This window comes from Mobula birostris, chromosome 13 (genome assembly GCF_030028105.1).
Source record: "Mobula birostris isolate sMobBir1 chromosome 13, sMobBir1.hap1, whole genome shotgun sequence".
In the NCBI taxonomy this organism is placed as follows: domain Eukaryota; kingdom Metazoa; phylum Chordata; class Chondrichthyes; order Myliobatiformes; family Myliobatidae; genus Mobula; species Mobula birostris.
In genome coordinates, this window is record NC_092382.1 from 95,982,666 (window position 1) to 96,006,939 (window position 24,274).

The window sequence follows — 24,274 nt, forward strand, 5'->3', positions numbered from 1 at the left end:
CAGGACCCGCACCACCAGGTTCAGGAACAGTTATTACCCCTCAAACATCAGGAAGGAGGTACAGGAGCCTCAGGACCCACACCACCAGGTTCAGGAACAGTTACCACCCCTCAAACATCAGGAAGGAGGTACAGGAGCCTCAGGACCCACACCACCAGGTTCAGGGACAGTTATTACCCCTCAAACATCAGGAAGGAGGTACAGGAGCCTCAGGACCCACACCACCAGGTTCAGGAACATTTATTAACTCTCAAACATCAGGAAGGAGGTACAGGAGCCTCAGGACTCGCACCACCAGGCTCAGGAACAGTTATTACCCCTCAAACATCAGGAAGGAGGTATAGGAGCCTCAGGACCCGCACCACCAGGCTCAGGAACAGTTACTACCCCTCAAACATCAGGAAGGAGGTACAGGAGCCTCAGGACCCGCACCACCAGGTTCAGGAACAGTTATTACCCCTCAAATGTCAGGAAGGAGGTACAGGAGCCTCAGGACCCACACCACCAGGCTCAGGAACAGTTATTACCCCTCAAACATCAGAGGCTTGAACCAAAGGGGATAACTTCACTTGCCCCATTATCGAAATGTTCCCACAACCAATGGGCTCGTTTTCAAGGACCCCTCGTCTCATTCTCTCAATATGTATTGCTTATTTATTTATGAGTATTATTTCCTTTTTGTAGCTGCACACATTGTTGTCTTTTCAACGCTGGCTGAAAACCCAAGTTAGGCCGTCATTCATCGATTCTTTTTAGTTATTATTCTAAAGATTTATTGTATTCCCACAGGAAGAAGAATCTCGGGGTTGTATGTGGTTTGTCCTTTCATAATAGCAATTGCTTTGAACTTTAAATAGATGCTCTGAAAGAAAAGCCTCTCTCTCTCTCTCTCTCTCTCTCTCTCGCCCCCTACCACCCACCCGCACCCCTACCAACCCTTCGCCTCTCTGACACTCTCTACTTTTCCTTATGCGTCATCGGAGACCCCCACCACCCAGGACTTACCCTCTTCTCGCTGCTGCCGTCAGGGAGATGGTACAGGAGCCTCAGGACTCACACCACCAGGTTCAGGAACGGTTATCACCCCTCAACCATCAGGCTGAGGAAACAAAAGAGGTTGTTCACTCAACCTCTTTTTGTCCCGTCACTGAAATGTTCCCACAACCAATGAACTCCCTTTCAAGGACCCTTCATCTTATGTTCCCAATACTTATTGCTTTATTATTATTATTATTATTACTACTATTATTTCGTTATTGTTATTATTATTGTTATTATTATTTATTTCTTTAGTATTTGTACGGTTTGTTGCCTCTTGCAACCTAACTGAACGCCCAAGTTGGCGCGGTCTTTCATTGGACTCTATCATTGTTGTTATTCCATTACGGATTTATTGAATACGCCCGCAAAAAAAAATGTATCTCAGTGTTGAGCCTGTGCATGGTGACCTGCATGTACTTAGATAACAAATTTACGATGAAGTTTGAGCACGTCTCTGGAGATGAGGGGTTGCTAACTGAGTGAACGCGCTTTCGCAAAGAGCCGTGAAGGTGGTATGAGGGCATGGAAAACAATTGTCAAAATAATTGGTGCATTCTCATTTATTTCAAACGAAATTCCATAAACTATTAGTGTATAAGATGATGAGAGGCATTGATCGTGGGGATAGTCAGAGGCTTTTTCCCAGAGCTGAAATGGCTAGCACGAGAGGACACACTTTTAAGGTGCTTGGAAGTAGGTACAGAGGAGATGTCATGGGTAAGTTTTTCACACAGAGAGTGGTGAGTGCGTGGAATGGGCTGCCAGTGATGGTGGTGGAAGCGGATACAATAGGGCCTTTTAAGAGACTCTTAGATAGGTACACGGAGCTCGGAAGTATGGAAGGCTATGGGGCAGGGTAAATCTAGGCAGTTTCCAGAGTAGGTTGCATGGTCGGTACAACATTGTGGGCCGAAGGGCCTGTGATGTGCTGTAGGTTTCTAATGTACTATTGTTATATACTGCAACGTTCCACCTGGAATATTGTGCTCAGACCGCGCTCCCCCTCCGAGACAGGATGTACGTCAGGTGGAAGGAGATGGAAGGACGCCCAGCACTTTTTTTATAAAGTGATTCCCCGCCTGGCGAGAATTTAAGTAGAAGAGGCCCTTCCAGTCCTGAGCTCCGCGGAATGCGAGGCGACCTGGTCGGTATCCGAAATCAAGAGGGGTACAGATAGGGTGAATGAAAGCAGGCTTTTTTCCCCCCACTGAGGTTGGGCGGAACTACAACCAGAGGTTGTGGGTTAAGGGTGAAAGGGGAGAGGTTGAAGGGGAACATGCGGGGAAACCTCTTCACTCGAAGGGTCGTGTGAGGGTGCGGAGTGGGCCGCCGGCACGAGTGGTGCGTACGAGCTCGAACGCAAGGATGCAGTCCCGGTGCCGGTCGGATGGTTTCGGCACGGGCTAGACAGGCCGAAGGGCCCGTTTCCGCGTTGTCCTTCCCCGTGACTCTACGCCTCCATGACTCGAAGCTTGCTAAGATCTTTCGGGGATTGGCGGGGATGAGTTTCCCCATCATTCGAAGGAGGGAAGAAATCTGTTCACCCGGAGAGCGGTGACTCTTTGGAATTTTATCTCCGTGTGGGTTCAATGTACCCTCAGTGGCTACTTTATTCGGTAACTCCTGTATCTAATAAAGAGCCCAGTGAGTCTAAGCTTGTAGCCTTCTGCTGCTGTAGCCCACGCACTTCAGGATTCGACGTGGTGCGGGTTCCGAGATGCTCTCCTGCACACCGCTGCTGTCACGCGTGGTTGTTTGAGTGACTGTCGTCTTCCTGCCAGCTTGAATCAGGCTGGCCGTTCTTCCCCACCCCCGACCTCTCTCGTTAACAAGGCGTTTCTGCCCTCATAACTGCCGCTCTGCTTGGATTTTTCGTGTTTTTTTTTAATTTCTCTGTTTGTTTTCTCACCGTTCCCTATAAACTCCAGGGATTTTTGCGCCGTGAAAATCCCAAGAGATCAGCAGTTCCCCAGATACTCCGTCTGGTCCCAACATTCATTGCACGGTCCAAGTCGCTTTGGCCACAGCTCTTGCCCACCCTGATGGCTGCTCTGCACAACAACTGGCCTCGCCTGCCTGCGGTTACGCAATTGAGTTACTGCCACGTGATTGGCTGATTCCAAATTTGAATTGGTGAGCGGATGGACAGGTGCGCCGAGTAAGGAAGCCACCGTGTATAGGATATTACGAGTCACGAGGGTTTTGAAATTAGTTTAGACAAGCAACGCAGAGGTGAGAGTTCAAGTGAGAAGTAAAGTCTACTCAATGCTAGTCAACATGGCTTTCTGAAAGGAAGGTCGTGCCTCACTAACCTAATTGAGTTTTTTGAAGAGGTAACAAAAGAAATTGGTGAGGGTAGGGCGGTAGATGTGGTCTACATGGATTTTAGGAAGGCATTTGACAAGGTCCCCCACGAGAGACTTGTCCTGAGACCCCTGCTCTTTGTGATTTTTTATAAATAACCTGGATGAAGAGGCGGAAGGATGGCTGAGTAAGTTTGCGGATGACATGAAGATTGGAGGAGTTGTGGATGGAGCTGTAGGTTGTCGAAGACTACAAGAGGATATAGCCAGGATGTAGAGTTGGGCAGAAAAGTGGCAGATGGAGTTCAATCCGGAGAGTTGTGAGGTGATGCATTTTGGAAGGACAAACCAGAAGGCTGAGTACAGGGTTAATGGTCGGTTACTTAAGAGTGTGGATAAACAGAGGGACCTTGGGGTTCAAATCCATACATCCCTCGAGGTCGTTGCACAGGTTGATAGAGTAGTTAAGAAGGCCTATGGGATGCTAGGCTTCATTAATAGGGGGATTGAGTTCAAGATTAGAGAGGTCATGTTGCAACTCTACAAATCTCTGGTGAGAACCATACTTAGAGTATTGTGTTCAATTCTTGTCACCAATTATAGGAAGGATGTGGAAGCTATGGAGAGGGTGCAGAGGAGATTTGCCAGGATGTTGCCTGCATTGGAAAACAAGTCTTATGAGGCAAGGTGAGCAGAGCTGGGACTTTTTCCCTTTGGACCGTAGAAGGAAGAGAGGGGACTTGATAGAGGTCTACAAGAGGCCGAGATAGGGTGGATAGCCAGTACCTGTTTCCCAGGGCACGAATAGCAAACACCAGAAGGCATATGTACAAAGTTAAGGGAGAGAGATTTAGAGGAGACATCAGGGGTAAGTTTTCTTACACAGAGGGTTGTGGGTGCCTGGAATGACTTACCAGGGATGGTGGTGGAGGCTAAAACATTAGGGGTATTTAAGAGCCTCTTGGACAGGCACATGGATGAAAGATAAATAGAGGGTTGCGGGGTAGTGTGGGTTTAGTATTTTTAAAGGAATATATGGGTCGGCACAACATCGAAGGCCGGAGGGCCTGTACTCTGCTGTAGTATTCTAGTGTTCTAGCCACCTACGGATGACCTCGTCCTGTCTCGATGCTGCTTGGATGAGAAGGCATGTCTTATAGTGGGGTGAGAAGTGAGCATTAGAACATAAGAACTAGAAGCAGGAGTCGGCCATCCGGCCACTTCAAGCCTGCTCTGCCATTCAATAAGATCTCGGCTGCTGTGACCATGGACTCATCTCCACCTACCAGTCTTTATCCCCATAACCCTACTATGCAAAATGAAAAAAAATTGATAAAGTTGTAAAAGGTGATCAGAGGCGTAGGTTGGCACGATGCGCCTTGGCAATGATGGAACCCAAGGGCGGAGGAAAGACAGACTCCCATGTAGCGACGGCAACAGAGTTTATACATCAGAAAATCGGAATACTGTACATGGGAATCGCGGCAGAACATCAGTTTCTCGACCGAGCGACACCACGAGGCGAAACATTCTCCAAAGCTAAGACCCCCGAGATAAGCGCTAAGGACCGGCCCCCCTAAATAGTGCGGGTGACCCAGAAGACACAAGTTAAAGGACAATTACCCAATGAAAGTACGCTAGCAACCTCGGAGAAAAAAAGCGCTCCCCGGCTCCCCCTAGAGGCCGGCATGTCTCATCGGGTGGGTGGTCAATTTCCTGGGACAGGAATTTTAAGGTGATTGTAAAACAGCATAGCGGGTGAAGGGGTGACAGGGTGATCTGCTTTACGCAGAGGGTAGTGAGTGCGCGGGAACGCCCTGCGAAAGGCGATGCGTCTGGAGCATTGAAGAAACTCTTAGATAAGTGCATGCTTGACCGACAGATGGTGGGCTAGGTACGAGGGGGTGGTTGGTATAGGTTAAGAGGTCTGCGCAATATCGGGGACCGATGGGCCCGTGACCTTCTATGCAGAGCGATGAATGAGTGATGGTTGGGGGTTGCTGGAGGGACGGTGCTTGCTGTGAGCTGGGAACCGGGGCGGGGGCTTGGGCTGGGTGAGTCTGATGCAGCTTTATCAGAGGAACAGTTTATTGAAGCACCCGTTGCAGTAGGGCTTGTCGTTGTTTTCCTTGAAGACCCCCTTGCACAGCTGCTTCAGGCAGAAGGCACAGACGAAGTGCTCCGGGTGGAACCTCTTGCCCAGAGCGGCAATGCAGCGGCCGGTGACGGGCTTCTGGCAGGCGCTGCAGAGCGTCCCCTGGCGCTCGTGGTAGTGCAACTCGCAGTACGGCAGCCCGCCGATCTCGAAGAAGCAGGCGTTCGTGAAGGGCGTCAGGCAGTCCTGCGGGGGGGGGGGGGAGAGAGAGAGAGAGAGAGAGAGAGGGGGGGACACGTCAACGGACTGCTGGTTAGACACAAAGGCAAGCCGCCCAGGGATCAGGGCGCGTCGGCCCCGTGGCTTCCGGCCCTTGGGGCGTGCCACGTGGGCCGCAGGAAGCCACTTGGCCCGTTGCGATTTTGCAGCACAATTAAGCCCGTCGGGTGTTTCACTGGGTGAAGAGTAGGAGCCAATTAACACTATGAACGCGTCGCGGGGAGTCGTGGCGCATTGCAGCACGAAAACAGGCCCTCCGACCCAACACTCCCATCCCAAGGTGCACACGGGAGCTGGGTTCACTTGACTACGACCGGTACCTATCCCGCAAGCCCCTTCCTATCCACATATCCGTCAGAGCGCGTTTTGAACGTTGCATCTGTCCCAAGCTGCACCACTTCATCCGTCAGCTCGCTCCGCGTACCCATCATCACCCTCTGGACGGGAACGTTGTCCCTCAGAGTCCCATTTGAATCTTACCTCTTTTCTCCCTAAACCCCCCGCCCTCCGGTTTTAGGCCTCCTTGCCCTGCGAGTAAAAAATGACAGTAAAAAATTGCCATTACCCTCAAAGTTTTAAACACTCCGAAATGACCCCCCCCCCCCATTAGAACTCTCCAGCGCAGCACGGGCCCGTCGACCTCCTAACATCCTCCAACGTCAATCTAGCCTCTCTGTTCTGCACACCCCTCCATTTTTCTATCAACCATGCATCTACCCACGGTAAGAGTTTCTTCAGTGCCTCTACCACCGCCCCTGCCAGGGCGTGCCACACACTCACCCCTCTCTGTGTAAAAAAAAAATTCTACCCCCCCCCATACTTTTCTAAAATTATGTCCCCCACCCCACTCGTGTCAGCCATTTCCGCCCTGGAGAAAAGGCGCTGACTTGTTCCCTCGATCTGTGCGTCTGACAGCCTCTCGGAGCGGCGAGGCACTGTAGTGACTAGCACAACACTTCACGGTACCAGCGACCAGGGTTCAATTCCCGCCGCCGCCCGTGAGCAGTTTCCCGTAACCGCGCGGGTTTCCTCCGGGTGTTCCGGTCTCCTCCTGCAGTCTGAAAGACGGACCGGTCGGTAGGTTAATTGGTCATTTGTAAATCCTCCCCTGAATAAGGCTGGGGGTTAAACCGGGGGTTACCTGGCGGCGCGGCTTGAAAGGCCGGAAGGGCTTATTCTGCTCTGCACCTCAATGAATAAATAGAAATATAAATTATCATCCTGAGCAACGCTATCAGGTCACTGCTCATCCTCCTTCTCTCCATAAAGAAAAGCCCGGGCTCTCTCAATCCTTCCTCACAAGCCGTGCGCTCTGATCCAGGCACCCTCCCTGTCAAACCGCCTCCACACCCTCTCTGAAGCTCAAGCGACCGGAACTGAACGCGGCGCGCCGCCAGCGGCCGAGCCAGGGCTCGCTGGAGCCGCGGCACTCCTCGACGATCTCGGAAACAGGGAGCGAGCCTGGTCGAGCGGCCCGCGGAAAGTGAGGCCCGCTGGTCCCGGCGGCACGCTCGCTCAGCTTCCCAGAAGTCTTTCCCGGTGAGCCGCGGTCTTTCCTGTCACAAGGTGACCAAAGCTGTGCCTTAGTGACGCCGGGGCAAAGAGACCGGGGCGACGCTCCGCTCGCCGAGAGTCAGAGAGCACGGGAAGCAGGGAAGCAAGTCCTTCGGCCCATCTAGTCCGTACCCAACATTCACTCTGCCGTCACGCTGACCCTGCCCTGCACGGCTTTGTGTACCTCTATCGAATCTTCCCTCGCTCTCCTGCGCTCCAGGGAATAAAGACATTTCCCGTTAACTCCGGTCCCCAAGCCCTGGCAAAATTTCTCCGCACTCTTTCGACCTCATTTACATCTTTCCTGCAGGTAGGTGAGAAAACTGCACACAATTAGGCCTCACCAACGTCTTATACAACTTCAACCTAACATCCCATCTCCTTGGGGCCCTGTCGACCTGCGACGTTGCTCTGGGTGAATTGTGGACCTTTAGTCCCAGATCCCTCCGTTCTACCGCAAGTGATGTGCCAGTAGAAACACTCGTCACTCGGATATTCTCCGCCGGCGGGTGATCCGTTGCGGGAACCCGGAGCAGAGCACTTTCCCTTCCTCAAGCCACCTGCTGCTGACACGTGGGCAAGGCTCGGTTTCGCACTCGACACCGTCTCCCTCCCTCCCTCCCTTCCCATGAAGGGCGGCCTGCTGTGTTCACGTGAAGCTTTTTCCTACTTGAAGGCAGAAGTAGTGATCATTCCAACCAATTCCCAATGCCGGTGTCATCATGTTAAAGGGGGGGGGGGGGAGAGAGGTGGTGCTTTCACCGTCCCTAACAGGGGGTGCTGGCGATGGTTTGGATGTCTTACCCACTTGGAAAGCGGCCAGAGCGTGAGTGGGCCAGTGAAGGAGTGGAGCTTTGAGGCTTTGACTCGAGAGATTCTGGCAGTTTTGGCAGTTGGTCTGTGCAATCAAGTCAATCAAGATTTGAATAGATCAGCAGAAAGCCGTTAATTAGACAATCAAGATTTGAATAGCTCAGACTCAGCAGAAAGCAGCTGATTGGGCAGTCAAGGTCAGGTGACCAAACATTTTGAAAAGCTCAAACAGATAAATAGAGGGATAGCTCAAGCGAAGCGGCCAGTGGAAAGCGGCCAGAGCGTGAGTGGGCCAGTAAAGGAGTGGAGCTTTGAGTCTTTGACTCGAGAGGCTTCGACGAGAAGAGGCGGAAGACAAGCTAGCTCGCAGCTAGTTTTTACACTGTCCCCTGAGACGGTGATGTGCCTCGCATGATGTGGCAGTCTTGGGGGAACTTCCCTCTCCCGCAGAGTCACATCTGCGAGAAGTGCATACGGCTGAGTGATCTGGAAGACCGTGTAAAGAATCTGGAGCAGCAGCTGGATGACCTTTGACTCATAAGAGAGAATGAGGCAGTCATAGATGAGAACTACAGGGAGCTAGTCACACCTAGGCTGTCAGAAGCAGGTCGTTGGGTGACAGTCAGAGGGGGGAAAGCAAAGGTGAGCAGACAAGTAGTGCAGAGCACCCCTGTAGCCATTCCCCTGAATAATAAGTTTACCGTCCTGAATACTGTTGGAGGGGATGACCAACCAGGTGTGAGCCACGGTGGCAGGGCCTCTGGCACTGAGTCTGACCCTGTAGTGTAGAAGGGTGGGACAGAGAAGAGGAGAGCTGTCGTCATTGGAGACTCTATAGTCAGGGAAGCAGACAGGAGATTTTATGGACGTGAGAAGGACATGCATGGTTTGTTGCCTCTCGGGTGCCAGGGTCCGGGATGTCTCTGACCGGGTGCACGACATCCTGGTACGAGAGGGAAAGCAACCAGAAGTCGTGATACATGTTGGGACCAACGACATAGGCAGGAAGAGGGATGAGGTCCTGAAGTGTGAGTTTCGGGAATTAGGCAGAAGGCTGAAGAACAGGACCTCAAGGGTGACGTTCTCAGGATTGCTGCCAGTGCTACGTGACAGAGATGGTAAGAATTGGAGGAGATGGCAGTTGAATGCGTGGCTGAGGAGTTGGTGCAGGGAGCAGGGTTTTAGATTTTTGGGTCATTGGGATCTCTTCTGGGGAAGGTGGGACCTGTACAGATTGGATGGGTTGCACCTGAACTCGAGGGGGAGCAATATCCTTGCAGGTAGGTTTGCTAGCATGGTTCGGGAGGGTTTAAACTAATTTAGAGGGGGATGGGACCCAGAGCGATAGAGCAGTGAAAGAAGTGCATGGAGTAAAGCCAGATCTAACATACAGAGAGGCTTTGAGGAAAGAGAAGCAGAATAAACGGTGTAAAGACAGTAAGGTAGAAGGGCTGAAATCTGTGTACCTCAATGCAAGAAGCATCAGGAACAAAGGTGATGAGCTGAGAGCTTGGATACATACATGGAATTATGATGTAGTGGCCAATACAGAGACTTGTCTGGCACCAGGGCAGGAATGGATTCTCAATATTCCTGGATTTCAGTGCTTTAAAGGGGATAGAGAGGGCGGAAAAAGGGGAGGAGGGTGGCATTACTGGTCAGGGATACGATTACAGCTACAGAAAGGGTGGGTAATGTAGCAGGATCCTCTTTTGAGTCAGTATGGGTGGAAGTCAGGAACAGGAAGGGAGCAGTTACTCTACTGGGGGTATTCTATAGGCATCCTGGTAGCAGCAGAGATACAGAGGAGCAGATTGGGAGGCAGATTTTGGAAAGGGGCAAAAATAACAGGGTTGTTATCATGGGTGACTTTAACTTCCCTAATATTGATTGGCATCTGATTAGTTCCAAGGGTTTAGATGGGGCAGAATTTGTTAAGTGTGTCCAGGATGGATTCCTGTCACAGTATCTGGACAGGCCGACCAGGGGGAGTGCCATACTAGATCTAGTACTGGGTAATGAACCGGGTCAGGTCACAGATCTCTCAGTGGGTGAGCATCTGGGGGACAGTGACCACCGCTCCCTGGCCTTTATAATTATCATGGAAAAGGATAAAAACAGAGAGGACAGGAACATTTTTAATTGGAGAAGGGCAAATTATGAGGCTATAGGACTAGAACTTGCGGATGTGAATTGGGATGATGTTTTTGCAGGGAAATGTACTATGGACATGTGGTCGATGTTTTGAGATCTCTTGCGGGATGTAAGGGATAAATTTGTCCCGGTGAGGAAGATAAAGAATGGTAGGGTGAAGGAACCATAGGTGACAAGTGAGGTGGAAGATCTAGTCAGGTGCAAGAAGGCAGCATACATGAGGTTTAGGAAGCAAGGATCAGCTGGGTCTATTGAGGAATATAGGGAAGCAAGAAGGGAGCTTAAGAAGGGGCTGAGAAGAGCAAGAAGGGGGCATGAGAAGGCCTTGGCGAGTAGGGTAAAGGAAAACCCCAAGGCATTCTTCACTTATGTGAAGAACAAAAGGATGACAGGAGTGAAGGTAGGACCGATTAGACATAAAGGTGGGAAGATGTGCCTGGAGGCTGTGGAAGTGAGCGAGGTCCTCAATGAATACTTCTCTTCGGTATTTACCAATGAGAGGGAACTTGATGATGGTGAGGACAATATGAGTGAGGTTGATGTTCTGGAGCATGCTGATATTAAGGGAGAGGAGGTGTTGGAGTTGTTAAAATACATTAGGACAGATAAGTCCCCGGTGCCTGACGGAATATTCCCCAGGCTGCTCCACGAGGCGAGAGAAGAGATTGCTGAGCCTCTGGCTAGGATCTTTATGTCCTCGTTGTCCACGGGAATGGTACCGGAGGATTGGAGGGAGGCGAATGTTGTTCCCTTGTTCAAAAAAGGTAGTAGGGATAGTCCGGGTAATTATACACCACTGAGCCTTACGTCTGTGGTGGGAAAGCTGTTGGAAAAGATTCTTAGAGATAGGATCTATAGGCATTTAGAGAATCATGGTCTGATCAGGGACAGTCAGCATGGCTTTGTGAAGGGCAGATCGTGTCTAACAAGCCTGAGAGAGTTCTTTGAGGAGGTGACCAGGCATATAGATGAGGGTAGTGCAGTGGATGTGATCTATATGGATTTTAGTAAGGCATTTGACAAGGTTCCACACAGTAGGCTTATTCAGAAAGTTAAAAGGCATGGGATCCAGGGAAGTTTGGCCAGATGGATTCAGAATTGGCTTACCTGCAGAAGGCAAGGGGTGGTGGTAGAGGGAGTACATTCAGATTGGAGGATTGTGACTAGTGGTGTCCCACAAGGATCTGTTCTGGGACCTCTACTTTTCGTGATTTTTATTAACGACCTGGATGTGGGGGTAGAAGGGTGGGTTGGCAAGTTTGCAGACGACACAAAGGTTGGTAGTGTTGTAGATAGTCTAGAGGATTGTCAAAGATTGCAGAGGGACATTGATAGGATGCAGAAGTGGGCTGAGAAGTGGCAGATGGATTTCAACCCGGAGAAGTGTGAGGTGGTACACTTTGGAAGCACAAACTCCAAGTCAGAGTACAAAGTAAATGGCAGGATACTTGGTAGAGTGGAGGAGCAGAGGGATCTCGGGGTACATGTCCACAGATCCCTGAAAGTTGCCTCACAGGTGGATAGGGTAGTTAAGAAAGCTTATGGGGTGTTAGCTTTCATAAGTCGAGGGATAGAGTTTAAGAGTCGCGATGTAATGATGCAGCTCTATAACACTCTGGTTAGGCCACACTTGGAGTATTGTGTCCAGTTCTGGTCACCTCACCATAGGAAGAATGTGGAAGCATTGGAAAGGGTACAGAGGAGATTTACCAGGATGCTGCCTGGTTTAGAAAGTATGCATTATGATCAGAGATTAAGGGAGCTAGGGCTTTACTCTTTGGAAAGAAAGAGGATGAGAGGAGACATGATAGAGGTGTACAAGATAATAAGAGGAATAGATAGAGTGGATAGCCAGCGCCTCTTCCCCAGGGCACCACTGCTCAATACAAGAGGACATAGCTTTAAGGTAGGGGGTGGGAAGTTCAAGGGGGATATTAGAGGAAGGTTTTTTACTCAGAGAGTGGTTGGTGCGTGGAATGCACTGCCTGAGTCAGTGGTGGAGGCAGATACACTAGTGAAGTTTAAGAGACTACTAGACAGGTATATGGAGGAATCTAAGGTGGGGGCTTATATGGGAAGCAGGGTTTGAGGGTCGGCACAACATTGTGGGCCGAAGGGCCTGTACTGTGCTGTACTATTCTATTTTCTATGTTCTATGTTCTATGAGTTTAATGGCGGCCAATCCGGGAAGGAAATTACCTAAGTACTGGAAATATCAAATTCATCACGGGGCAATGGGAGACCCTCGGGTCAATCAGATCACGCAGTCACGGGCTCAGAGTGACATACGTCACTGAAAGTGGGGTGGAGGGGGGAGGTCAGCACGTTTGCGGATGACGTCACGATTGGGGGCGTGGTTGACAACGAGGGAGGTTGGAAATGGGGTCTGAGCCAGCCGGAAATGGAAACATGGGCGGAAAATGGCAGGTGGGATTCAATGCAGGCACGCGTGACGTTTGCACTTTGGGGGACCAGGGTAGCACTTCATGGCGACTGGTGGGGCACCGAGGGGCGCGGCAGAACATAGGAGTCTGGGGATACAGATCCACGCCTCCCTGAAAGCGGCGTCTCAGATAGAATGGGTCGTAAAGAAAGCTTTTGGCCCTTCATAAGTCAAAGTATTGAGTACAAGGGTTGGGATGTTATGTTGACGTTGAATAAGACAGTGGTGAGGCCGAATTTGGAGAATTGTGTGCAGTCCTGTTTACCCACGACAGTGAAAGACGTCAATAAGACTGGAAGTGAGGACCTGAGTTATAGGTTGAGCAGGCCGGAACTTTGTTCTCTGGTGTGTAGGAAAATGAAGGGAGCTCTGGTAGAAGTGTACATGTTTTTGGCGTATAGACGGGGTGAATACAAGCCATCATTGTATCCCACTGAGGCTGGGTCAGACTACAATTAGAGGTCGTAGGTTAAGGGCGAAAGGTGAAATGGTTCAGGGCAATCTGCTTCACTGCTGAGCAGGTCAGAGGGGCTCTGGGGAAAACTCAGACACTGCAAGGCGTTGGGACCGGATGGTGTGAGCCCCAAGGCCCTGAAGGAGTGTGCTGAGCAGCTGTGTGGAGTGCTCCGGCGCATTTTCAATCTGAGTCCCAGCCCGGAAAGGGACACGACTGTGCGGAAAACATCACGTGTGGTCACGTCACCCCAAGAAGAGCCGACCGAAAGTATTGAATGACTACTGTTCAGTGGCCATGACCTCACACATCGTGAAGAGCCTAGAGAGGATGGCCCCGGCTCACCTTCGACCCCTGGTCAGATCAACCCTCGACCCTCTGCAGTTTGCCTACCAGGAGCACATTGGAGTTGACGATGCCGTCATCTACCTGCTGAACAGAGAACGCTCCCATTTGGATAAGCAGAGCAGCACTATGAGGATCATGTATTTTTGATTTCTCAGGAGCCTTCAATACCATGCACTTCCCCTGTATTCTGGATTACGGACTACCGGAGTAACAGACCACCGTTTAGTGCGAGAGGGCATGACTTAAGGATTGAAGGGCGCCCATTCAGAACAGAAATGCGAAGAATTTTTTTTTAGTCAGAGGGTGGTGAATCTATGGAATTTGTTGCCACGGGTGGCAGTGGAGGCCAAGTCATTGGGTGTATTTAAGGCAGAGATTGATAGGTATCTCAGTAGCCAGGGCATCAAAGGTTATGGTGAGAAGGCGGGGGAGTGGGACTAAATGGGAGAATGGATCAGCTCATGGTAAAATGGCGGAGTAGACTCGATGGGCCGAATGGCCGACTTCTGCTCCCTTGTCTTATGGTCTTATGGTTTGTGTGTCTTCAGAGCCGTGTGTCAGACATGGCTATAAGCAGCACTGGGGCCCGACGGGGGACTGCATTGGCATCCCTTCCTGCTTACCCCGTATACCTCAGATTTTCGATACAACATTGAGTCATGTCACCTGCAGAAATTATCTGACTCGGCAATGGCTGGGTGCATAAAGAGAGGACATGAGGATGAATGCAGGGCCCTGGTGGAGGACTTTGTCAAACGGCGCAAGTTGAATCATCTGCAGCTCAACATCAGTAAGACAGAAGTGATGGTGATGGACTTTAGGAAGTCTAAGTCTGCACTGTCCCCTGTTACTACTGATGGTGAGGACGTGGATGTGGTGAGGACCTACAAGTACCTGGGAATTCACCTGGATGACAGACTTGAGTGGAGCACCAACACAGGGGCTGTGTATAAGAAGGGCCAGAGTCGCCTCTACTTCCTGAGGAGACTGAGGTCCTTTGCACTATGCAGGCCTCTCCTACACATGTTCTACCGGTCTTGTGTCGCCAGCACAATCTTCTATGCGGTGGTGTGCTGGGGCAATGGCATCAACACGGGCTCAATAAACTGATTAGAAAGGCTGGCTCTGTTATCAGAGTCAAACTGGACACACTGGAGGCTGTGGTAGAGCAAATCACCCTACAGAAAATCCTGGCAATTCGAGACAATGTTTCTCACCCTCTGCGCGCCACCTTGGCTGAACAGAGGAGCACTTTTAGTGATAGACTGAGACAACTGCGCCGCTCCAAAGAGCGCTGTATGACCTCACTCTTACCCTCGGCCACTCGGCTCCACAATGGGTCAACCTACAGCCGGGAAAGTGATCGCATAATCTTTAACTTGTAAATCTTGTGCATCATATTTGTAAGGTAACCTATGTGTATTTCTTTTTCTTACCTCTCTTCTAATATTCGTATATCTGTGCATCAGTGACACTGTAATTTCATTTGAGGTCAATAAAGTATCTACATATCTATGAGCGGGAACGGCTTCATTCAGAGGATGGTGCGAGTGTGGAACGAACTGCCGGCGGGAGTGGAGGATGTGGAGGATTTAAGAGAAATTGGGATAAGTGTGTGGATGGGAGGAGGACGGGGGGTTCCTAACGATGGGTCCCTGGGGCGCATTGTAGAGGGAGATGAAAAGAACCTTGGGGTACAGGGGTGATGGTTCCCTGAAAATGGAGTCACAGATAGGTAGGGTGGTGAATGAGTCTCGTGGCCCTTTGGCCTTGATAAATCAGGATGCTGAGTAAAAATGGTGCGGTTATACAGGACGATGGTGAGGCTGCGCTTTGCGCATTGTTTTCGGTTTTGGTCGCCCCTGCCGTAGGAGAGATGCTGTTGGGCGCAGTAACGATTTACAGGGGTGCTTGAGGGGTTGAGTGTTGGGGAGAGACTGGGCTGGCTAAGACTTTATTGCTTAGCGTGTAGCGGACTTAGGGGTGATCTGGTTATCTTCTTCATCACCACGATGTGCCGTGGCGTATGACACTATCATTATGTGCCGTGGCGTATGACGTGGGCGATCATGGTCCTTGCATGGCCATGATTGCCCTGAGCGAATTTTCCTGCAGGAAGTGATTTTGCATGCGGTGTCTTTGTCGATGCTCTTCAGAGATCGTCTGCCTGGCGTCAGTGGTCGCATAACCAGAACTTGTGATCTGATCCGGCTGCTGGTACCACCACCTGATCCCACGGCTTCACGTGATCACGATCGAGGGCGGGGGTGGGGGGAGGGCGTGGTTTGGGGCGAAGCAGGTGCTGCACCTTGCCCCGGAGTGACCTGCTACACCTCTCTTCAGTCGGGCGACTGGCGGAGAGGAGGAGAGCTGTTCACCTCCCCTGGTAGAGGCGTATCTGCAACCCGCCACACCAGTGTCCATGTCGAGCTATGTAAATTAGTAAAGGGCCTCAGACGTGAATACACTGGGCCGCTTTCCTGGGGCCGTCCTGTCGAGTTTTTTTAAGGCGAGAGGCTACAAGGAAGGAGGTCAATTTGAATCCTGCTTGGTACTTGCTGAAATATGCGACGCAAAACGGAAGCTTGTAAGACCGAATAGTGCTAGTCCGGAGCCTAGGGACGGTTTGAGAAAGTACAAGGGAACGGGTCCATTTCAATAGCTACGCCCTGAAACTCGACTGATTTTTTTGTTTCATTTCCATAGGTGCTGCCCCCTGCTGAGCTCTTCCGGCATTTTGTGTGGCATTGTTACTCTGCGTTTCTAGCCTGTGCAGAATCGCTTGTGTTCACGGTCCACGGCACTGCTTTGAAAACAAGGAAGCGAGAAGGGGAAGATAATTCTGCAGGTGCATGAGCCGCCGATGCGGTCCCAAGAGGGTGAATCAGGGGAATTGTGCAAACGGAAATACGTTCCGAGATTGAGTCACGATTGGTGCTTAGGGCTTCGAGTTAAAGACTGGCATATCGATGGAGAGAGAGTGGGAGTGATGAGGCGGCGAGAGAAAGAGACACAGAGAGGATGGGTGTGAAGGAGAGAGGTGGGTGAGAGAGCGACATACAGAGAGTCAGAGAGAGAGAGAGAGAGAGAGAGAACGGGACCGAAAGGGACGCAAAGATGGGACAGAGAGACAGGGGAGGGGAGAGACTGAGAGAAGGGGTAGACTCATAATTAGCAATAGAGATAATAGGTAGGGATATAGCGAAATAAAGAGAAAGGCAGAGGGATAGCGAAAGAGAGGGAGCGATTGAGGAGCAAGAGAGAGAGAGTTGGAGAGGAGGATCGAGAGGAGGAGGGGAGCGAGAGAGAGAGGGGAGAGGGAGAAGAGAGAGAGTGACAAAGAGAGGGTATAGAGAAAGAGAGGGAGAGAGTGCGAGGGAGAGGGGGAAGAGAGAGTGGGAGGGAAAGTGAAAGAAGGGGCAGAGAGAGAGGGGAGTGAGTGAGAGAGAGAGGGGACAGAGGGTGAGGGACAGAGAGAGAGGTGGAGAGAAAGAGAGAGAGGTGGAGAGAAAGAGAGAGGGAGGGAGAAGGAGGGGCAGAGAGAGAATGGAAGAAAGGGGAAGGGAGAGAGAGGGAGAGTGGGAGCGAGAGGGAGAGGGAGACAGCTGGAGGGGCAGAGAGAGAGAATGGGAGATGGAGACAGCGAGAGGGGAGAGAGAGAGGGAAAGAGCGGGAGAGTGAGGGGGAGAGAGTGGAAGAGAAGGGGTAGACAGAAGGAGAGGGAGACAGAGGGGAGGGAGAAAGGGTGAGGGGGGCAGAGAGAGAGACGAGTGGAGAGAAAGAGAGAGGGAGATAGTGCGAGAGAGAGGAAGGCAGAGGGGGAGAAGGGGAGAGTGAGAGAGAGGGAGAGAGAGGGGAGAGAGGCAGAGAGAGAGAAAAAAATTGCCAGGATCTGCGGCTCTCCCCGGCAGTATATTATGTGACGTGATTTGGTGATTGGTGGAGAAGCATTATTTTGCTATTTCAGTAACAATTGTCTTTGTTTTGGTATCGTTCATTTATATTACTGTAGCAATGTAATCTCTTATAACCTTGAATGCGTATACAGTGCCTCCTTTTGAGCGAGGGTACCTCCTGCTATTTAAATAGTGGGCGGGGAGGAGTGAACAACAAAGGCCGAGTTCAAAATTTGAAGGGGCGAAAGCCTTGAGAGGAAATTGAGAAGCAAACTTTTAACACGAAGGGTGGAATCAATCGGCTGCCAGGGGAAGACGTCGGGCCGGCTACAAAACAAAAACAATTTTTAAAAGGCAGCTGGGCGGGTACACACTAGGAAAGCCTAGAGGGTCATGGGCCGAGCCCCAGCGAACGGGACCCCTTTCGGATGGGGCGTCCCGGTCGGCAGGGGAGCAGCGAGGCCGGAGTCGGGGCAGCCCGGCAGGAACAGGACTCACCGGGGACCGCGCAGGCTGCGGCGCGAATCGTGACGTCGACTTGGCGGGAATAGTGACGTTCCGTCAGCGCGTGACGCGCTACGCCGGAAGTGACTCGTCGCGAGGACGGCGGGAGGACCGGAGGTCGGCGGGAGGACCGGTGGTCGGCGGGAGACTGGAATAATCCAATTGTGTGCCGCGCCCTCCGGTGGCAAGAACCGCGCAAAAAAGTGCAAAAGGGGTGAAGAGGAGAGATCCTAACGCGGGGAGGGGTGTTGTTATAATCACAGTCGGTGCTGTGTGCTCTCATGTGACCCAACCAGTCCCTCTCTGCCGAACGGGTCGCAGTCTGCGTAGATCCACCTCATCCCGAGCCCCGTTCCCTCCGAGACCATAACACTACAAGGAACAGAATTAGGCCATCCGTCCCAGGGAGTCTGCTCCGCCATTCCGTCCTGGCTGATTTACTATCCCTCTCAACCCCACTCTCCTGCCTTCTCCTCGCAACCTCTGACGCGCAGACTAATCAAGATCCCATCAACCTCAGCATTTACGCAAACCCAGAGACTTGGCCTCCATAGCCGTCTGCGGCAATGAATGCCACAGATTCGCCACCACTTAGCCAAAAGAGCTGCCTCCTCGCCTCTGTTCTGTATTTTAAGGTTGTGCGCTCCTGTCCTGGACAGGCTCCCACCACCTCCCCAAACCGCCTCATCGCCCACCGCCACGTACCCTGCAGACGAAGCACTCCGGGTGCCAGACGCTGTTCATGGCGGACAGATAGTTGTCGAGGACGGGCCGTTCGCAGCAACCGCACTTGGGCGCGAACATGTTGAAATAATCCTTGCGGCAGTAGGCCTTGCCGTCCTTCTCGTGGTAGCCTGCAGGGGTCAGGGCGACGGACGGGTGATGGGGGAGGGAGGGAGGGAGGGGGGAGGAGGGGGGAAGGGTGAAGGAATGGGGAGCGGTGAACGGGGAAAAAACCACAATTGCTGGATAATTAACCTATTGGTCTCCGAACGGAAGAGCAGGCAAGAGAGGACGAGAGGCTTCGCCCTGTACCTGCTTTCGTGTGTGTGTGTGTGTGTGTGTGTGTGTGTGTGTGTGAGAGAGAGAGAGAGAGAGAGAGAGAGAGAGAGAGAGAGAGAGAGAGAGAAAGACAGACAGAAAGAGAGAGAGAGAGAGAGAGACAGACAGACAGACAGAGAGAGAGAGAAAATCCCCAGAGCCAGCACTGTGCATGTGCGTCGGGGACCACCACATCTTGGTGAGTGTTCCCTACTCAATTCCCTCGTTCTCTTTCTTTCTCTCTCCCGCTCTCTCTTCTCCCTCTGTCCCTCCTCCTCTCTCCCTCCCTCCCTCTCTGTTCCTCCCTATCTCTCCTCCCCCTCTCCCCTCTCTCTCTCCCTTCCGCTTCCTCCCTCTCCCTCCTTCTCTCCCACCCTCACTCTCTCCCCTCCTTCTCTCTCCCTCCTGCTGTATCCTTCCCTCTCTCTCTTTCTTTTTCTCTCTCCCCTCTCTTCTACCTCTCTCTCCCTCCCGCTCCCTCCCTTCCCCTCTCTCCCTCCCTCTCTTTCCCTCACCTCCCTCTCTCTCCCTTCTTCTCTCCCTCTCTCTCTACCACGCACCAGTGAGAGATCGTGTATGTGTGTGTGTTGGTGAAAGAGCCATCCTTGTGTGTGTATGTGTGTGCACGTTTGAATGTGTATTTGCGTGTGCGCGTCCGTATAAGTGAGCCGGAGTGTGTGTTTTAACGCAACTGATGACATAAAGAAAATGCAGCGGGGCGGGGGTTGTTATCTGTTCATTTTGATTTCGCCTGCTTCTAAACATCAACGCATCCTTACAATCCTCAGGCAGCCTTACAAACCACCACAGTACACCTTCGGATAGGCGGGGGTCCCCGGCCTCAGTTAACGGTGGGAGTCCGTGGCATAAAGAGGGCTGGGACCCTGAGACAGGACAAGGGAAGGACAAGGTTGACGGGACAATGGGATCCAGGCTGAAGGGTGATAACGGGGCTCTGCTTAGAGAACGAGAAGGAGGTGTGTGTCAGGGCTAGAGCTCCCTGATAAAGAGTGCCCAGAATGTGTGACTGCTCTCCAGAGTAAACGGATTGGCTCTATAGTAGAAAACATCAGCCCCCAACCACCCCCCCCCCATATCAGACGATGGTGCAGCCCGTCAGAATGCTCTCCACAGATACACGGATATAAGAGGAAATGGGTAGATGAGAGAATGGGCGACATTCAGTATCAGTGTAATTGTCCCTGTCTGCAGTCAAAGCGGGCAGGCGAGGTGTTGGGTGAAAACTTCCATCCGCAATTTACCATGAGAAGGGCGCAGAGGCTGGTGATTTCGGGGAGAGAACAGGATACCATGAAGCATGGGCAAACGGCGAAGACGAGGTGGAGCAAAAAAAAACTGAATGCGTTTGGAGGGAGGTGTGAGACTAAGTCCCTTACACTGAGAGAGGTGGGCGTGTGGAACGTCCCGCCACGGGGGGGCGCTAGAGGCAGGTACATTAGGGGCACTGAAGAGACTTTTCAGGCAGGCACACGGATGATAGAGAAACTGAGGGCCGAGTGGGAGGAAAAGACTAGATTGATCTCAGGGACCGACACAACATGGTGACCCAAAGGTCTGCACAATACAGTGATGTTTTATGATACATGACGAACGAAGGAGTGTGGGCCTTCTCGACGCGCCCAGTCTGATCGATCCCCTGGCCTGCCCACGTACATTCCAAAAAATCAAATGAGGCGTGGAATGCTGCATCGTCGATGGCAAGGTATGTGGTCGATTGCTGCATCGTCGATGGCAACACAGAGCACCGACAGCGCAACCCAAGCCCTTCGGCCCATAAAGCTGTGCCGAACATGCCCTTCCCTCAGAAATTACCTAGGGTGACCGATAGCCGACTATTTCTCTCAGCTCCATGTACCTGTCCAGGAGTCTCTTAAAAAACCCTATCGTAATCGCCTTCACCGCCGTCGCCGGCAACCCATTCCACATACTCACCACTCCCTGCGTTAAAAAAAAACTTACCCCTGACATCTCCTCTGTACCTACTTCCAAGCACCGTAAAACTGTTCCCTCTCGTGCTAGCTATTTCAGCCCTGGGGAAAAGCCTCTGACTATCCACACGATCAATGCCTCTCATCATCCACGGAATCAACCTGCGCAGCAGCTTTGAGTGTCCTATGGACTCGGACGCCAAGATCCCTCTGATCCTCCACACTGCCAAGAGTCTTACCATTAATACTACATTCTGCTATAATATTTGACCTCCCAAAATGTACCACCTCACACTTATCTGAGTTGAATTCCATCTGCCACTTCTCAGCCCAGTTTTGCATCCTATCAATCTCCTCTGACAGCCCTCCACACAATCCACAACAACCCCAACATTTGTGTCATATGCAAATAACCCCCCCCCCCCCAAGTTCTTCGTCTAGGTTATTTAGAAAAATCACAAACAGTCGGGGTCCCAGAACAGATCCCTGAGGCACACGTCTGGTCACCGACCTCCATACAGAATATGACCCATCTACAACCACTCTTTGTCTTCTGTGGGCAAGCCAGTTCTACATCCACAAAGCAATGTCCCCTTGGATCCCATGCCTCCTTACTTTCTCAATAAGCCTTGCATGGGGTACCTTGTCAAATGCCTTGCGGAAGTTCATAAGCACTACATCTACTGCTCTACCTTCATCAAAGTGTTTAGTCACATCCTCAGAAAATTCAATCAGACTCGTAAAGCACGACCTGCCTTTGACAAAGCCATGCTGAGTATTCCTAATTATATTTTACCTCTCCAAATGTTCGTAAATCTTGCCTCTCAGGATCTTCTCCATCAACTTACTGAAGTAAGACTCTCTGGTCTATAATTTCCTGGGTTATTTCTACTCCCTTTCTTAAATAATGAAACAACATCAGCAACCCTCCAATCTTTACGGAACATCTCCCGTCCCCATTGATGATTCAAAGATCATCGCCAGAGGCTCAGCAATCTTCTCCCTCACCTCCCACAGTAGCCTGGGGTACATCCCGTCCGGTCCCAGCGACTTATCCAACTTGATGCTTTTCAAAAGCTCCAGCATATCCTCTTTCTTAATATCTACGTGCTCAAGCTTTTCAGTCCGCTGTAAGTCATCCCTACAATCGCCAAGATCCTTTTCCGTAGTGAATGCTGAAGGAAAGTACTCATTAAATACCTCTGCTATTTCCTCCGGTTCCATGCACACTTTTCCACTGTCACACTTGATTGGTCCTATTCTCTCACGTCCTATCCTCTTGCTCTTCAAATACTTGTAGAATGCCTTGGGGTTTTCCTTAATGCTGTCCACCAAGGCCTTCTCATGGCCCCTTCTGGCTCTCCTAATTTATTTTTTAAGCTGCTTCCTGCTAGCCTTAAAATCTTCTAGATCGCTATCATTACCTAGTTTGCTGAACCTTTCGTAAGCTCTTCTTTACTTCTTGACTAGATTTGCAACAGCCTTTGTACACCACGGTTCCTGTACCCTACCATCCTTTCCCTCTCTCATTGGAACGTACCTATGCAGAACTCCAAATTTCTTCTGCACATTTCCCTGAGAACATCTGTTCCCAATTTATGCTTCCAAGTTCCTGTCTGATAACCTCATATTTCCACTTATTCCAATTAAACGCTTTCCTAACTTGTCTGTTCCTATACCTCTCCAATGCTACGGTAAAGGAGATAGAATTGTGATCACTATCTCCAAAATGCTCTCCCACTTAAAGATCTGACACCTGACCAGGTTCATTTCCCAATACCAGATCAAGTACAGCCTCTCCTCTTGTAGGCTTATCTACAGATTGTGTCAAGAAACCTCCCTGAACACACCTAACAAACTCCACCCTGTCTACGCCCCTCGGTCTAGGGAGATACCAATCGATATTTGGGAAATTAAAATCTCCCACCACGGCAACCCTATTATTATTACACCTTTCCGGAATCTGTCTCCCTTTCTGCTTCTCGATGTCCCTGTTACTGTTGGGTGGTCTATAAAAACACCCATTAGAGTTATTGATCCCTTCCTGTTCCTAACTTCCACCCACAGAGACTCCGTAGACAATCCCTTCATGACTTCCTCCTTTTCTGCAGCCGTGACACTATCTCTGATCAACAGTGCCACGCCCCCACCTCTTTTACCTCCCTCCCTGTCAATTCTGAAACATCTAAAGCCTGGCACCCGAAGTAAGTATTCCTGCCCCTGAGCCATCCAAGTCTCTGTAATTGGCACATCATAGCTCCGAGTACTGATCCACGCTCTAAGCTCATCCGCTTTGTTCATAATACTCCTCGCATTAAAATAGACACATCGCAAACCATGGGTCTGAGCGCGTCCCTCTCTACCACCTGCAACATATGGGGTCGATTGCTGCATCGTCGATGGCAAGGTATGAGGTCGATCTCTGCATCGACGATGGCGACGTATGGCGTCATAAAGACTCCTGTTGTGTCTTGGTTTACGAAGAGGTGGAAGGACAAGGCAGAGAACTACGGGCTGGTGGACCTGACATCCATCAGCCAATTTGTTTTTATATTATTTGAGGAGGTGGCCAAGAGGATTGAGAGGGGAGGGCAGTGGACTTTAGCAAATTGGTAAATGGGTTTTGTTACTGTCGCATGCTGCAAGATACAGTGAAAACCTCGTTTAGCATACGGTTTAGCTTAGATAATTGGGCAGTTTTCCGGGGAAGGTGGGACCTGTTCCGGACGGACGGTTTACATCTGAACTGGAGGGGGACAAATATTATTGCAGGTGGGTTTGCTAGAGAAGCTCCAGTGGATTTAAACCAGATACAAGGGGGGAGTGGAACCAGAGTGTAGGAAGAGATGTAGGGGAGAAGGAAGTTGTTTGCTCCGTTAGTGATAAACAGAGAATAGGAGGTGGAAAATTTCTTAAATGCATCTACTTTAATGCTAGGAGCATTGTGAGAAAGGTGGATGACCTTAGAGCATGGATTGACACCTGGAAATATGATGTTCTATCTATTAATGAAACATGGTTGCAGGAGGGATGTAATTGGCAACTAAATATTCCTGGATTTCGTTGCTTCAGGTGTGAGAGAATCAGTGGGACAAGAGCGGAAGGTGTTGCATTGCTTGTCAGAGAAAATATAACAGCGGTGCTCTGGCAGGATAGATTAGTGGACTCTTCTAGGGAGGCTATTTGGGTGGAATTGAGGAATGAGAAAGGTGTAGTAACACTTATAGGGGTGTATTATAGACCACCTAATGGGAAGCGAGAATTGGAGGAGCAAATTTGAAAGGAGATAGCAGATATTTGTAGTAAGCACAAGGTTGTGATTGTGGGAGATTTTAATTTTCCACACATAGACTGGGAAACCTATACTGTAAAGGGGGTAAGATGTGCCTGGAGGCTGTGG

General features: G+C 50.8%; 1 protein-coding gene across 1 annotated transcript in view; it reads right to left on the minus strand.

Moving 5' to 3' along the window:
- Nucleotides 1-4,775: 4,775 nt before the first annotated feature.
- The window catches only part of LOC140207189 (paxillin-like), a 43,644-nt gene continuing 24,145 nt past the window's right edge, over nt 4,776-24,274 (minus strand). Inside the window, exons 8-9 of the mRNA XM_072275542.1 lie at nt 18,590-18,738; nt 4,776-5,685 (exon numbers count right to left, since the gene is read on the minus strand). Of these exons, the coding sequence (XP_072131643.1) occupies nt 5,419-5,685; nt 18,590-18,738 (416 nt within the window). The 3' untranslated portion in view covers nt 4,776-5,418. The remainder of the gene's footprint in view (nt 5,686-18,589; nt 18,739-24,274) is intronic.